The 15,904-nt window shown below is 39.3% G+C and overlaps 1 protein-coding gene across 1 annotated transcript in view; it reads right to left on the bottom strand.

Moving 5' to 3' along the window:
* adcy2a (adenylate cyclase 2a) overlaps window positions 1-15,904 on the bottom strand; it is a gene marked incomplete at both ends in the record, with an annotated part of 54,556 nt that overhangs the window by 19,975 nt on the left and 18,677 nt on the right. The window contains 2 exons of the mRNA XM_080540365.1: window positions 1,215-1,364; window positions 14,835-14,996. Of these exons, the coding sequence (XP_080396491.1) occupies window positions 1,215-1,364; window positions 14,835-14,996 (312 nt within the window). The remainder of the gene's footprint in view (window positions 1-1,214; window positions 1,365-14,834; window positions 14,997-15,904) is intronic.

Raw genomic sequence — 15,904 nt, 5'->3', positions numbered from 1 at the left:
CTTAACTAGACCACCTGCTACTCTGCCATGTATACCCTGGGCTATATCTCCACACCAACAGCCTGCTTCTCACTCTGGGTGAGGTGGATCAAGATTTAGCCCCCAGAGTCAGCATCTATGTATACATCAGAAGCTAATGGATCAGGGAGAAGTAAAAATGACCAGGAATATGCAATCTAGGAAATCCCCATCAGCTACCACATATGTGACACTGTGGTCTGGTGAAAAGGTCCGCATGTCTGCAATCTGTTTCCGTTTTTGTTCATATTATGAAAGCCAAAGTGTTGAAGAGCCCACTCGATATAACTAATAACAGTTTTAGGATCACTAAATACTTATAATTTGTGAATTGGATTCACTGTATCATCTGCCTTAGGCTACTGGGTAAGTGATACATTGCTTGTAAACAAACTTACACGTTTTAGGACTAGTTCAAAAGCAAGGACTGTGATCATCTAATTATGTGTAGTTAAGTGTTTTTAGCATGTTGATGTTATATCAGCGTGTTGTGATGTGCCAAACATGCAGTAAGATGTTCATAGCGATGTTCCTTTTTAGGCCTCTCAATCACCCATTCACACACCAATGGTGGCAAGCTACCATGCAAGGTGCCGGCCCGCTCATTGGGAGCATTTTGGGGTTCAGTGTCTTGCCCAAGGACATCTCGACATGTGACCATGTGGGGTTCGAACCGCCAATCTGCCGACCTTGCGATCATTAGACGCCGGCTCTACCTGCGCCACAGCCTCCCCAGATACAATCTTGTATGGAATCAATCCCACTAAACACAGTTTATCTCCACAAGCCAACCATGTGGATGTGTTTATAGCTGATCTCTCTTCACTGCAGAGAGTCGTACAGGCAGACCCTGACAGATGTGTCACATGGATACATGCAGGAAACCACCAGTAGAAGACTCACATCACAGTGGTTTAGAATTAAGAGTCTGTTTGTTTGTTTTTTGTTGTTTGGTTTTGATTATGTGTTTTAATGTGTAATTCTGTAATGTGTACATTTTGTTTGTAGAATGTGAATTTGCTTAATCTTTTGTTGTGTTGTATTGTCTCACCTTAAAAATCCGAAAGAAAACATATAAACAGTATATTTGTTTGAAAGAAAGAGTCTGTCTGGGTATATTGCATGTGTATTTCAGATGTATTCCAAACTGATGGATTTTCCCAAATTCTTAATTAGCAGTAAGATCTATACTAAACCTGTTGTCGTTTCTCAAACTCCAGTTTGATGGGAGACTTGATGCAGTTGCAGGTGTCATGGTATGTCTGTTTCAGGGCCAGCTCCATTAGGTGTTTGTGATAAGCTCCAGCCATGTTCCCACAGATAAAAATGATGACATTGGCCAAAATCTACAGGAGAAACAAGAGAAAGACAACAAAGAAATAAACAAACAAATGATCAAATCTCTTGTGTGGTTCATTTTCTACCACAAACGGTGTAATGTTATTACCAGCAAGAGTAATGTGAGATGTTTTAACACTGTTCTCAAGGACCATCTCAGCATGTAAGATTAAATCCATCACATTAGCAGTTCAGGAGTGGGGCTCATGCTCTGGTTGTCTCGGAAGCAAACGTCTCGGCTCAGCATTTCCTGCCCCATCTTCATTAATCCCAAATCCAGAGAGCCTCTATTGATTCCAGCCTCTCTTTCATCTGTTCCACTGCCTTAATGCTTTCAACCCTGCACTGTACGTTGAGGGCGAAAGGCTAGTTTATGAAAGACACATCATTATACGGTAAACGACAATTTGTTATTCATTTCATTCAAGCCCTGTAGTGTCTAGAGTCTAGAGTAGACCATACATAGTATTGATTCAGGATGAACTCAAGAGACTCAAAAGACTCTCAAATGAAGAGTTTGATCATATGCATTATGAATAGAGACACATTATGTGCTCTCTTCTGAGTGCTGTTTACTGACTTTGAGATCAAATTAGACAGCATATGATTGGGAAAGGCTGCTACCTGAGGTACAGTACTGAATGTGTTCATTAGTCAGACAACGTGTTGAGTTGCACTTACGCTATCCAGGAAATTTAAGACGGAACAGTCTGCCACCTTTTTCCCAATGAGACTTAGAAAGCGTTGCCTAAAATATACAGTTATTCTCATGGTAATCTATGGGTTTCTTTCGCTAGTGGCAGTTTAGTCATGAATACGTTTACCATAGAGTAACAGCTGGTACGTACCTCTGGCTTTGCTACACAACACAAGTGAACTTATCATGACCCACTGAGCTGAGCTGAGCTTTTTCCATGTATGGGGTTTAGAAATACATCACATAGAGCCAACAGAGTTGTTCTATCTCCTCCCTCCACTTGACAAATTCACAATTCTGTTAGCTCTATACAAAAATAGAATAATGTGGGGATACATTGTCCTGTTCATACTATTCCTCATTCTAAATCACCTCATTGGATGCACAAACAAATAGCTAACAATAACACTTAAAATGAGACGATACTCCATAGAAATTCATACAATTCCTTTTAGAGTTGGACCAAAATGGCTTGTTGTGGGCCCATATCAACAAAGCCCAGCTTCTCCATTCAGGTATTCACTCTGCAGTGCAGAGGCAGTTCCATTAGGACTGCATTATGATAGGTCAGTGTGCAATGATGAGAGGTGCATTTTAAAAGAGCCCGGAGGGCAGATAACCTTGAGCTCAATATTTGACACATTTGAAGCAAATGGGCCATTTAATGGTTCTGTAACTGCATCTATTTTACATATTTTCCTTTGTTTACCTTTCTATTTTACCGCTGGCAATTTGCTCCATTGCTGACATGAACTGACTGGTGATCAGAAGGTCATGAGTTCAAATTCCACCTGGGAACACCACCACTAGCCCTTGAGTAAGGCACTTACCCCTAAATTACGGAGACTGTCCCCGTAATCTCTTGTAAGTCACTTTGGATAAAAGCGCCTGCTAAATGGTTAAAATGTATTCATACTACATTTACATGGGCAAATAAACTTCCATAACTTTGATTATTCACATCTTTTGGCTTATAATGAGTGACTTTATGCAAATAAATACTGTGGACAAGGGAAGTCATTCTGATGCTTTGTGGTAGTACAGTGCCTTCGGAAAGTATTTAGACCTGTTCACTTTTTCCACATTTTATTGTGTTATAGGCTCAATTTAAAATGGATTAAATTAACAATTATTTGCCATCAATCCACACACAAAACCCCACAAAGACAAAGCAAAAACACATGTTTTGAAATGTCAGTAAAGTTATTAAAATTGAATAAAAATACCTCAAAATGACAGAAATACCTCGTACTGTACATTCAGATCCTTTGCTATGACACTGTTAAAATGTGCTCAAATGCAAAAATGTCATCAACAAATCACTCAATAAGTTGAATTCAGTCCATCTTAATGCAAGGATAATAGTTAATTTCATTTTGGAATTAATATTAATATTAAAAACTACTTTGTTTTTATTGGGTCTCTGATTTCAAATACACACTGTATAGATTAGGATGTCACTACCAACTCAGCAAATGTCATAATTTTCTCTTGATCCTGATAAACTCCCCAGTCCATACCAGTGACAAACATCCATAACTTGATGTAGCTTCACACCAGAAATGATGCGGAAACTGCATTGTATTTCCAGCCACTTTCTTTGCTGTATCACTTAAATTCATTGTTGCAAACACAAATATGGATATGAGATAGATTATTTTCCATTAAGGGATTATTTTTTGGCCACTTGGTTATAGACCAATTTTGTAGAGTGTCTGAGATGAGGTGATGCATTTTAGCGTCTCCGGGTCATGTTCTGGCGGGTGAATTTTCTCCTTTTTCTGCCTTGCCTGCTTGTAGAACAAACCGCTATTCCTTCATCCCTTCTGTGGTCAGACTGTTAAACTCCCTGTAGGTGCTTGGATAGGCCAGCGATGCACTGTAGGCTATAGCGCGTATCCATGGTATTCATTGACTGTTGAATTGTATTATTTCAAGGTACCCACAAATAATCTTCTGATGCACTTGTTGTTGTTGTTGTTGTTGTTGTTGTTGTTGTTGTTGTTGTTGTTGTTGATTGTATGTGGAAAGACGTGATGTTTTTCTGTGAACATGCTGCTCTAAACTAATTGCCCCTAGTGGGACAAAGTTGTTTGAATTGAATTGAATGATGATGTCCCATCGACTATGCAATTTCCTCTCAACCATTCAATTTTGTAGATTTTTGTAAGTTTCTCCAGGCCCATTATCTTTGCATTAAGATATGAAAGAGAGTTGAGAGAAGATTGAGAGAGACTCAATTCAACTTGTTGAGTGTTGATGACATTTTTGCATTTTAGCCCATTTTAAGAGTGTCATAGCAAAGGGTCTGAATACTTATGTCCATGAGGTATAATAATAAAAAAAGAAGCAAATGTCAAAAAACGTGTTTTTGCTTTGTCCTTCTGGGGTATTGTTTATGGATTGATCCATTTTATATTGAGTTTATAACACAACAAAATGTGGAAAAAGTGAAGGGGTTTGAATACTTTCCGATGTACATTCAAATTACTCATTCAGAGTGGAATAATGTCTGCAGAATGTCTCTCTGTGTCAGTTTATGCTAACACTGTGACCTTCTCCTGACAGCAGAGACCTGCTACTTCCTGCCTTGCAGCTTGCCTGTGTTGAATCCCACGAGGAGCATTAAATCACTGCTACTGTAGAACATAGATGTCTGTATTTCAGGGGCATATTTTTCTGTGTACAGTATACTTTATGCTTTCAGCTGGAATTGAACTGCCAACTTTGGTTTTGCTAGCACCATGCTCTACCAACTAGCCACCCAGTACAACCAAGTTACTATCAAAGTAACAACAATTGAACCATGAACAAAGCATAACTTTACTTACTTTACGTTAAATAAGCTCCTAAAACATACAAGAACAGAGCGTCTAGTCACCAACAATATCATACAGTCATCCTATTGACTAGTCAATTGGTAACCAGATAGTCATCCAGTTTGCCATTCCATGTATGTTTGCTCGATGATAACATGTACTATACCATATATTAAGAACAGGAGAAAACCGTGTGCCTATGCAATGTGCATGCTGTTCTCTGGTTTATCTGTTTTCAAATCTGTTGTCTTTATTTGGGCCAGACTATTTTTGACCTTCTCCCCACTGATTCTGCACATGGCACAACAAATAGTAGAGACACCGCATTTGAGATTCGTCAAGGAGAAAAAATTATAAATTAGAGCATGTATTAGATGCCACATTTTAGATTCGTCAAGAAGAAAAATAAATAAATTAGAGCATATATTCATTGCAGAGACTACCCATCAACTGCTGTTTATCATGGTGTTAGCACTTGTATGTAAATTATTATTCTATTCAATCTCAGCAATGGATGACCTGCAACAAAACATTGTCTTTAAACATAGATGTAGTGATGTGGTGAGAATATCTTCATTTCATTAGATTAGATTAGATTAGATTAGATTCAACATTATTGTCATTGCAGAGTACAAGTACTAGACAACGAAATGCAGTTTAGCATCTAACCAGAAGTGCAAATATATAAAACATGATATAAAACATGACAGTGATAGAGTTAGGTACAGTATGGCAAGTACGGTAGTTAGAGATATATACAGTTATGAGCTATGTACAGTTAAGGTATGTACAGATGTATACAGATAGAGGCTATATAAAAAATAGGTATGTGCAATGTGCAAAAATATATTTAAAACAATTCACAAGTAGTTTTCTGTATTCTCATGTGCAAATCCATTACTGGACAGAAGAGAGCGAGTGTGGCATTGATATGGATCCAACATCTTTAAGGTCAGGTTTGTGAAATTGGCCAGGTGAGTCATTCCCCTTGCTCCCCAAGGCCAAAATAGAGGACTAGATACTAGGATAACTACAGATTACCTGAACCTAGGCACGAAGCCTTCCTTGGCCCTGGTGGACCTACCTTAAGGCATACCTAAGGCAATTGTCTGTGGCCTCAAGCCTCAACTCATGAGTGTTCAATAATTGAGGTATATTGAGGATAAATTAAAGCCCCATAAACAACTGATTGCGTTAGATCAACCGTTTCATCGTATTATAATGTCCTAAAAACAGTAGCCTAATATTCTTAACTCTATTAGGCTTCTGATTCGGCCTACCGGTATATTCAAAAATGTCTATCCCAAAAACCTACATTTGAGATTCATACAGAAACATACAGAAATGCAGCCAATGAACAGAGCAGTTTTAGTCCCCATCACCCGCAATGCGTTTATTGCTAGCCCAACCTACAATGAAGTTCAACTCTTTCTCAGTTTTCAAGACTGCAAGGATCTCAATGCATTTCCAGCTGTAGGAAGCCTACTTCTGATCAGTTGCTTCTGAACATCAATAATATTTCAATGCAATAATAATACTGTAGGTTGGTTATCCATCTTCAGATGCAGGCAGTTGAGATACAGACAGTTGGCTAGTAGGCCTATGCTATATAACGAACGAGTTACAAATGTATAGTCATATTACAAACAGAGCTTTTTCTTTGCATAACATATTACTGTATTTTCGGCTTGCCTTCATAATCAGTGATATGCACTCCAAGATACATTCTTCAAAGGCCACTGTTGATGAGGGGATCACCTCAGCGTTTTTGGATATCATGTTCCAACACCTAAAATTGAGCGTGTGACACTCATTTTAAGGTGGCAATCTGGAGGGGAGTGGGCAGGGGTGTGTGGAGGGGTGCTGGCTCAGACTGAACTCTGCCTATCTTAAATCAGAGAATGTGTGTGAAGCCAGTTTTAATTACCCATTAGAAACTCCAGCCATGAGAGATCTGGCTTTCAGGATCTCTTCAAAGAGAGAGGGCTTAAGACACTCTCACCCATAGCTTTTTAGCAGGAGAGATGGAGCACATCCTTGAGTCAAGGATAATACACTGTGCTACTAACATCAAGCTTAGAATGTGCTGCCCTCCACACCCTCCACAATGTAATTGAAAGCATTTCAGTGAGAGGTTCCTATTGGAGTACAAAATATACCATCTATATATTATATGTGCAAGAAAATGAATTATCATTTACAATGAACACATGCTATACCAAACTATCACTTAAAGAAACATGTAAATGTTCAATTTAGAAGATAACTTTCCAACACTCTAACCCAAAACATTTGACCCATTATTTTAATTCCCCATTCATTTCAATATTAAAAAGGCAGTCTGGATATTAAGTGAGGAAAAATCGTTTTATTTGAATTTAATGGAACTTTTATTGGCCACCAATAAAAAATGTATATAAAAAAGAGTTTTTGCTGGCCTAGGTAATTATACTAATTATTTTAGAACTACGTAACGCAGACACTTCTCTGTAATGAATGAATGATGAAATGCACTGCCACTGGAATAATTCGATTTTGACTTTATTTCAGACACACAGGTCCATATCAGAATAACTGTTTAACCATCTCACTTTCATTATATGCTCCCACAAATAAATGAGTATTCATATTTTGGCAAAGCTTGAATATCAATATCTAATTCATGACTCAAACATATTCTCATATGGCCATTAGGGCCACACACCTATGGTGGGGCCCTCCATAGGGGTGGGGGGGGGGGGGGGGGGGGGGGGGGTAGCGGCTCATAAACGAGAGAGCCGCTTCATCAGAGAGCCAATGAGCCTGCAGTTAAAAGCTAAATGGACTGGACATGCCGGGAATATCCAATCCTTTGTCGTGCATTCGATGGTTCACATTTACACAATGTTTCCAGTGGTTTGTCTCTGGGTTTGTTGTATTGGCAGAATGAGGTGGTATTCATTGGCTTGTCTACTGTGGTGTAAGTAGGACACAATCAAATCAAAGGAATTGAAGAGATCAATAGTGATCGATGTAACAGCTTGATAAATAATTAGCGTTCCTTCAGTTTCAATCAAACTTATTTGAGATATTTTGTTCATAGCAATATTTGTATTTATTGACATCTGAACTTCCCTTCTTGTGTAATATAACAGAAGTACTCAGTATTAAGAACAGGTATGTTAGCTACATATTTAGAGGAGGCCAACATAACAACTTCACAGATGCTGGAGTTGGCAGCTGTTACCAGTACCAGTCCACCCCCTCATCATTTGAAAATTGAGAACCTAAAATATTACATAAAGTGTCCGTTTTGTGATACAGACTGATGATTAACTAACTGATTTTTTTGTGTGGGTGGAAGATTGTGTTTGTGTTGAGCGTATACCAGCATGTAAACTCCTCTATAATTACACATGACATGTACTGTACTTCAGAGGCAGAGTGTAAAAATGAGCTTGAGCTTGTTTTGGTTGGTGGAAAGCCATCAACAATGTTAAACAATGACAACAAATTCAATTGTACTCTACACATGGCCTTTGGCTTTGTAGCTGGTAAATAAAAAGATGCACTGATTCACAGTCAAAGGCCCTTCACGAGGGGTGTGAACACTTGTGGAAAGCTTTATTTAACGCAACACACAGAGGGCATGACCAACAATAGCAGGTCATGATACAGCACACACTCATCCCCCTTTAGTCCAAACTGCCCTTATGAATAAAAAAACATTAGTCATAATTGATGTGCTGTTGAGAACATGTTATTTTAGGGATAACATAGAAAATTAAAAGCAACATATTATGTTGATAATAAAATAAATGAATGCAATTACAATAGTTGTTTTGTCTTTTAAACCTTGAATATTAGAACAGAGAATCTGTCCTGTGTATATTTCCAGTGTCTTTTAAATGCAGTATTGGAAAAACGATTGCACCAGCAGATTTGTTTTGGTAGTATATTAAAAGTATAGCTGTTTTCTAGGTCAGAAAACATTGCTTTTGCTTTATAGAAGATACACACCATACAATGGTGACTAAGGATGAACATCTAAAATAAGTCCACCTCTTTGTCTAATTTACTTCACAGATGAAGATGAACTAGCTTGTGTGTACTTTAAATCCATCAACACCCTTACTTCTATGTATATAACTGCTACACATGATTAGTCTTTTGATAGCTAGTGTCCGATAGGTAGGCCTAACCCTTGACACAGAAGCCAACACATCCTTTCACGGAGTAGTCACTTTTGGCTATTGTCTTTAGACAAAAGATGTGGCACCAAAAAAAAAAAAAAAAAAAAAGCAGTACATTCCATATTTTTTAAACATTTAACACATGATTATATTGCAATTGTAACTGAAAACGATATCCTAAATCCTACAATGTGATGAAAAATTATTTGATCAGATTGTCTACCTCAGTGTTGTCTGTCTACCGTATATTTTATACAGTAGGGTTAGGGTTAGGGTTATTGCCACAATGTGGGAAAGCTGAGAGTGACAGTGGTAATGAACAACCCTCCAAAGATATCATGTTATTCTAAGAATAGCCTACTGAACATGTACAGTATGTTTCCTGAGGCTGAGATGAGGCAGTTTCCTCATGTAGCATCCATCCTCTCCTATAGGCAATAGGCTGTTGAGTGTAGTAGTAGTAGTAGTAGTAGTAGTAGTAGTAGTAGTAGTAGTAGTAGTAGTAGTAGTAGTAGTAGTAGTAGTAGTAGTAGTAGTAGTAGTAGTAGTAGTAGTAGTAGTAGTACTTGTGTTATAGTAGCCTATAGCCTATAGCTTGAAAGCAGACCATGGACAGTATTATTTGAAAGCAGTCAATGTCTACTTTTATAAAAACCAAGTAGCCTGTGTGAGAAAAAGATCACCGTTACCTGCACGCAAATAACAGGTCTCTATCCCCCTCCATGTAAGCTGAGCTCATGTTTCTAGACTCTGTTGTAGTCATGCTTCTTTTATTCGTCTGGAATCATATATTTACTTTACTTCATTTAATAGAGTTATCTAAATGCAGCCCACAGGAGAATGACAGACAGTTTGTGTGAGTTGCCGACGGTAACTGTTTGAATCCCGCGTTGCAGGCCTTGTGCTTATTGCTTGTCTAATTCAACCTTGCTTTGAGGGTTAGTTTAGGAGTTGAGGTAAACAGGACAGTGTATGAGAGCGGGGGAACGGGCCACGTGCGTGGGCTCGCACTGCATGGGGAGTTGTTGTAGTACTTATCTGTAAGTATTTGAGCATTAGTTTTGGATTAACGGGACAGTGAGAACGTGCATGCATGCACTTGCCCACCAACGGTTAAAATAGTTGGTTCTGATTCCTTCGGCTTAGAAGGAACTATATTATATTTAGCCCAAGCCTTTTTTATTTTTACAGTGAAATTGTCACAACGTGGTAAAGCAAATACTGGGAAGGAACAACCCTGTCAAATGATGAAGAATAGCCTGCAGAAAAGCTTCCAAAAGCAGCTCTGGCCACCAGGCTTTGTCCCTCCTGTCCACTCTCGTCTCTCATCCAAGTGGGTCGTTGCCTCTTGAGGCCAATGTCGTAGTGTTTATTTGATTCATTACTCAGCAGCAAGGACGTTGTACAGTATTATTCAAAAGCAATCAATCAATGTGTATTTTGTCCTAGATTACCCTGTTCTATCCTAACCAAGTTAACCCACATTATACACGGCCCTGAAGTTGCCGGGTTTGTGTATGAAAGCTCCTGTTTGTAGACTACCGTATTTTCCGGACTATAAGTCGCACCCGAGTATAAGTCGCAGCAGGCCAAAAATGGGCCATGAAGAGGAAAAAACCACATATAAGTCGCACTGGACTATAAGTCGCATGGTTCAAGGGAACGGGCTTGGCGGAATCAGCGGGGAAAGAAGACCCTGTTGAGCTTGACTCTAGTCTGGCACTGTGAAGAGACATGAGAGGATTTGTAAGCCCAGGAAGGACATAATTCACGTTGAAACTTCTTCTGAAAGGTTAAGGAATACTTGTATTATCGAGTGTAAAGGCCGCTAGCTAGCGCGGGGCTAACAACATGGCGTCGCGGAGGAAAAATGAAACTTTGAACAGCCTCTAAAAGGTAATAAATGACTTTAATATCGTTTCTAACGTCCATAACATTGTGTATAAGGTCCATAACATCATGTTTAATGTCCACATTGTCGTGTTTAATGTCCACATTGTCGAGTATAATGGCTATTCTATCGCGTATGAAGCGCTACCGGAAGTAGCAAAATGCTACTCGCGGGTACAACATTGCAACGTTAAACAGCCTCTGGAAGGAATAAATGACTTTAATATCGTTTCTAACGTCCATAACATTGTGTATAAGGTCCATAACATCATGTTTAATGTCCACATTGTCGTGTTTAATGTCCACATTGTCGAGTATAATGGCTATTCTATCGCGTATGAAGCGCTACCGGAAGTAGCAAAATGCTACTCGCGGGTACAACATTGCAACGTTAAACAGCCTCTGGAAGGAATAAATGACTTTAATATCGTTTCTAACGTCCATAACATTGTGTATAAGGTCCATAACATCATGTTTAATGTCCACATTGTCGTGTTTAATGTCCACATTGTCAAGTATAATGGCTATTCTATCGTGTATGAGGCGCTAGCGGATTTACTCCTTGGTTCATGTCAGTCAGAGATTACCCTATGTCAGTTCATGTCAGCCAGAGATTATGAATTATTGATATATAAGTCGCACCTGACTATAAGTCGCAGGACCAGCCAAAGTATGAAAAAAACCGCGACTTATAGTCCGGAAAATACGGTACATGAGTGATTGTTTGATTTGTGTGGAGGCTATAGGCTAGCAGCACCCTATCCTGTGGACAGTAAATCACTGGATATATGAATTTGTTTCAAGTGAGTCCAAAGTGGGCCAATAGGCTTATATAGGACACACCTTTAGGCTACTGACTGGTATAGAAACATACACCATGGAATACTGCATGAACCCTGTCCTCAATAATTAATTGGACTAAATGCATACAGATTATTTATTTGTATTCACATGGTATCGTCCAGTCAAAGTAGCCTACACTTCCACTAAATATGTTCCCCACAATCAGGTCCTACTGCAAAAAACACCCTTAATACCCATTCTTGTTAATACCCATTCTTGTTAGATTGCCGGGAGGTAATTCATCCGATTCGCCCCACACAGTTGATCTCGTGTCAAATCGCAGGGAATGCTGGGTTTGGCAATTGCAGCTGTTTATCAGCGAAAGAGCAGTTCAGAAAAGAGTGACAGAGATTGTAACAATAGGAAAGTGTGTTTTAATTTGTTACATATCCACTGGTAGGCTTACTTTGACCTGCTGGGATTTTGCCTGGACAATTTCTGTTATCCGCCCTTGATATTCGGCACTCTGGGCCCCTGCATTGTAGGCCAAATATCACACCACTATACTATATATGGAGATTAGACATTAGACATGTTTTACTTGGAGAATGACAGGATTTGTCTACTGTGAGAATCTGTTACCGGGCTACATTAAAAAAAGAATTAGTTGCGATCTTCTACTGGATACACTGGATCTGTGTCAAAAACACACGCACCAAATTGCATCTTGATTAGATTTGGATGGCAGTAAAATTTAATTTCAAACCTAATCTCAAGGAACATATAAAATTAGGCTATTTAAGATGATTAGTTTGAGATTACATTGATGCCTTCATACATTACCAAGTGGCCTCAATCACTGACCCTGGTGTCACCGTAAAGTACTGAGCCACACAGAGAGCTTTGAATTAGAGTTAGAGTAAATCCTTACTTCCTGTCTTTATGTGCTCCTCAATCTCTACTGTATGTGTGCTTGTCATACTTCCTGTCATAGAGCTGCTACAGTTAAACATTGACTGTGTTTGAGGTACTACAGTTAGAACATTGACTGTGTTTGAGGTACTACAGTTAGAACATTGACTGTGTTTGAGGTACTACAGTTAGAACATTGACTGTGTTTGAGGTACTACAGTTAGAACATTGACTGTGTTTGAGGTACTACAGTTAAACATTGACTGTGTTTGAGGTACTACAGTTAGAAAATTGACTGTGTTTGTGGTACTACGTCAGCCTACAGTATTAGAAAGAGTCTGTCTATACCATACAGTATACAGTGTTTGTGATTTCAGCATCGCAGTGTTATCTCACATCGCCTGTTTAATGATACTAGCAGGCACATAGACACTGCCTAACACATTTTTTTTCTTCATTTTTAATTGGGAAATTGGGGGAAGGAAGTCACTGAAAACAAACTCGAAAAAACACCAATTACAGTGCAATGGTAAACATAACCATCCTGTACAGAGGAGATAACCAAGTGCTGGAGAAATGCTTACTTGTAAGGGTTTTCAAGTGGAACAGTGCAAATCAGCGCTACCTTTTCTGACATTTGGAGGAGGAACGAGCCTCCGCTATTGATGACTCTAGATTAAAGAAAATCATTGTGTTGTTGGGAAGAGATGATGCTGTTTCCGATCAAATCATCTACTCATCTTGAGGATTGTGTTACTGTGCTCCACACCCCAGGTCCCTGGGCCGCCAGTGTTATTCTCATTACCACTGGGGAACTGAAGATGCTTTCATTTACTGGAGGCCTCATGGGCAAACGTTATGTCATAATGGAATCTAGCATCTCTGTACCAGTGACACATATAGTGTTTTATATCCGAAAATCTCATTTATTCAAGGGAAAAAAGCTGGGCAGTCAGACCACCAGCTGTGCACCACAGCATTTCAATGCCTACATCGAAGCTGCACCAACTATGAATCGCAATATAATTCATACTGTACTTGGTAGGTCCATTTAACAATAATGAATTAGTATTGGCTAGGATAAGTAGATAGTTGATGGCAGAGTTGGCACTGACACATACCCATAGGCTTCTGAGACCTTGGCTTGGCAGCTCCTCTACCCAGTAGCTTGCCACCATGGTAACCAACTGAGGCACAATCCCCAGAGCAACTGTACAATAGTTCCTCTCATGAAGCTGTGATGCCATCCCCGCCTTCACTCTGCCCATTTCCAAACAATTTGGCTTTATTACCCGGTCGAATCAATCGACCTGACTGCTACCCTCTACGTTTCAGTACTGCATCCTTTCATTGTTACTTTAACAGCTCACAGAAGAAAAATCTCCTGATGCAATTCTGTTAAAGATGTTGCACTTTACACTAGCTCAAATAAGTGAGCAGTTTCAACATGAAAGCGGAGTGGGATTTGGCAGAGTGTTCCTCGTGCCACATTGCCCCAGGCTCTCCAGATGTCAGTACAGTGGTGCTCCCCGAGCACCTCACTATTCAAATGAAAGCACACTGCTTACACAACGCACCAAAGCTGCAGGATAAAGGAAAATAACAGAGCACCATCCAGATAATAATGGAATCCGCTTGAAAAGGCGCATGGGATACAGCTTCATAGTGATACATGTTGGTGATGTGATGTCGCTTCATAGGGATTTACAGTATGTTGGTGATTTGATTTCCTGAGATTTATTGATATCTATCCTGTTCAGATTGGTGAGCAGAAGGCTAGCTTCAACAACATTCTGTGCAGCAATCAGTAATACAATTAGAGAGACACTGACCTTTTTAAAATACATTAGAATGTATATTGCTCACTCTGTACAGAAATTGGTTTTGGCCAGAAGGTCACATTTGTTTGTTTGTAAAACGACTATTTACTTGAAAATGACATTTTGTGAGCTAAATGAGAGCAAAAACTCAAGGCACTGATTTTAAATTGGCCCAGAATTCTTTAAAAAGATACAAAGATATCCTTCCTTGTGGGAAACACATAAGTGAAAGTAATTTTGTCCACAACTGATACCATCAACATATCGTCGTGATCTGTCAAACGTCAAGTCATTGTTGCTGTTGTTATAGTTTCTGGTGCTTTGTGAGTGTGTCAGTTCTACCTGTGTGGCTGTGTGATTTGGCGATGGTTGCCTTGCCACTGACCTGCCAGACCAGGGGCTCCATTCTGTCTGTGGAAGTGGACAGGCACACACTGAGCACTATGGTGTGGGAGGAGGAGGTCAGGGTGCTGGCGATGATGGCATCACGCATGGAGAAGGGCAGCATGGTGTACACCACAAATACTATAAACAGGAAGAAGGAGACCTGGGACAGAAACAAGAGAAGGGCGGACAGCATTAGGAGATATTAACCAACCATAATTGTGAGCATAGGAATGTGTTACTGTATATATTGTCTAAAAAGGTTAAGGATTACATTAAGATCATGCACAGAATTCAGTAGAAATGCTATCTTCTCTTGAGAAAAAACAACAAGGGCTATCAAGTCTCATAGAAAACCTCGTGCTTTTTCCTTTTGCAACCCTTTCCTTTACACTGCTCGGTGCAGGACTGCAGGGTGAGGCCTCTCATCTGCTCTTCTGCCTACATAGAAAGAGATCAATGTTCTCACTGGATGAAACTGCTGAAAGGTGCCAGTTAACCTTTCCTGGTTATTTTCAGTGAGGGGGAGAGGAAAAGGAGAGGGGAATGGGGAAACACTGCCATGCTTGTTTAAGGCTATGCCACCGAGACAAAGTGTTCCACAGTGCAGAATTTCAATGAGCAAACTTGAAAATATAACTATTTTGCAAGCAGCAGTTGCTCACATTGTAAACTATACTAGAGTTTCTAGTTTCATAACAGAATAATATCCCTATTGGTCATCAACATGTTGTCAATAACCTTATTTTATTCAGTTAAAACTACTGCAGTCGCTGATTAATTAAACCAACAACCCAGAGAATATTTAGCAAAATAGAACATAAAATGTCATTTAAGAACATTTAAATCTACAGTTTTATTGCGTAAACAGATCCAAATCAGCTGTGCTTACTAAAATATAATAGAGCAATGATTATATTGAAAAGGGAAATGTCAATACGTTTTTGTTTCATTAGTCGCTACACAATAGGACATGTGTGAGTGGGTGGACAAAGAATAGACTATTGAGCATTTTGAATGACTGTCCAACAAAACACTTGTTGTAAAAGACATACAGCCTGTTGCGATGGT

The sequence above is a fragment of the Nansenia antarctica genome (genome assembly GCF_963989245.1).
Source record: "Nansenia antarctica genome assembly, chromosome: 10".
Classification (NCBI taxonomy): Eukaryota; Metazoa; Chordata; class Actinopteri; order Argentiniformes; family Microstomatidae; genus Nansenia; species Nansenia antarctica.
This window is presented reverse-complemented; position numbering and strand designations above follow the sequence as displayed.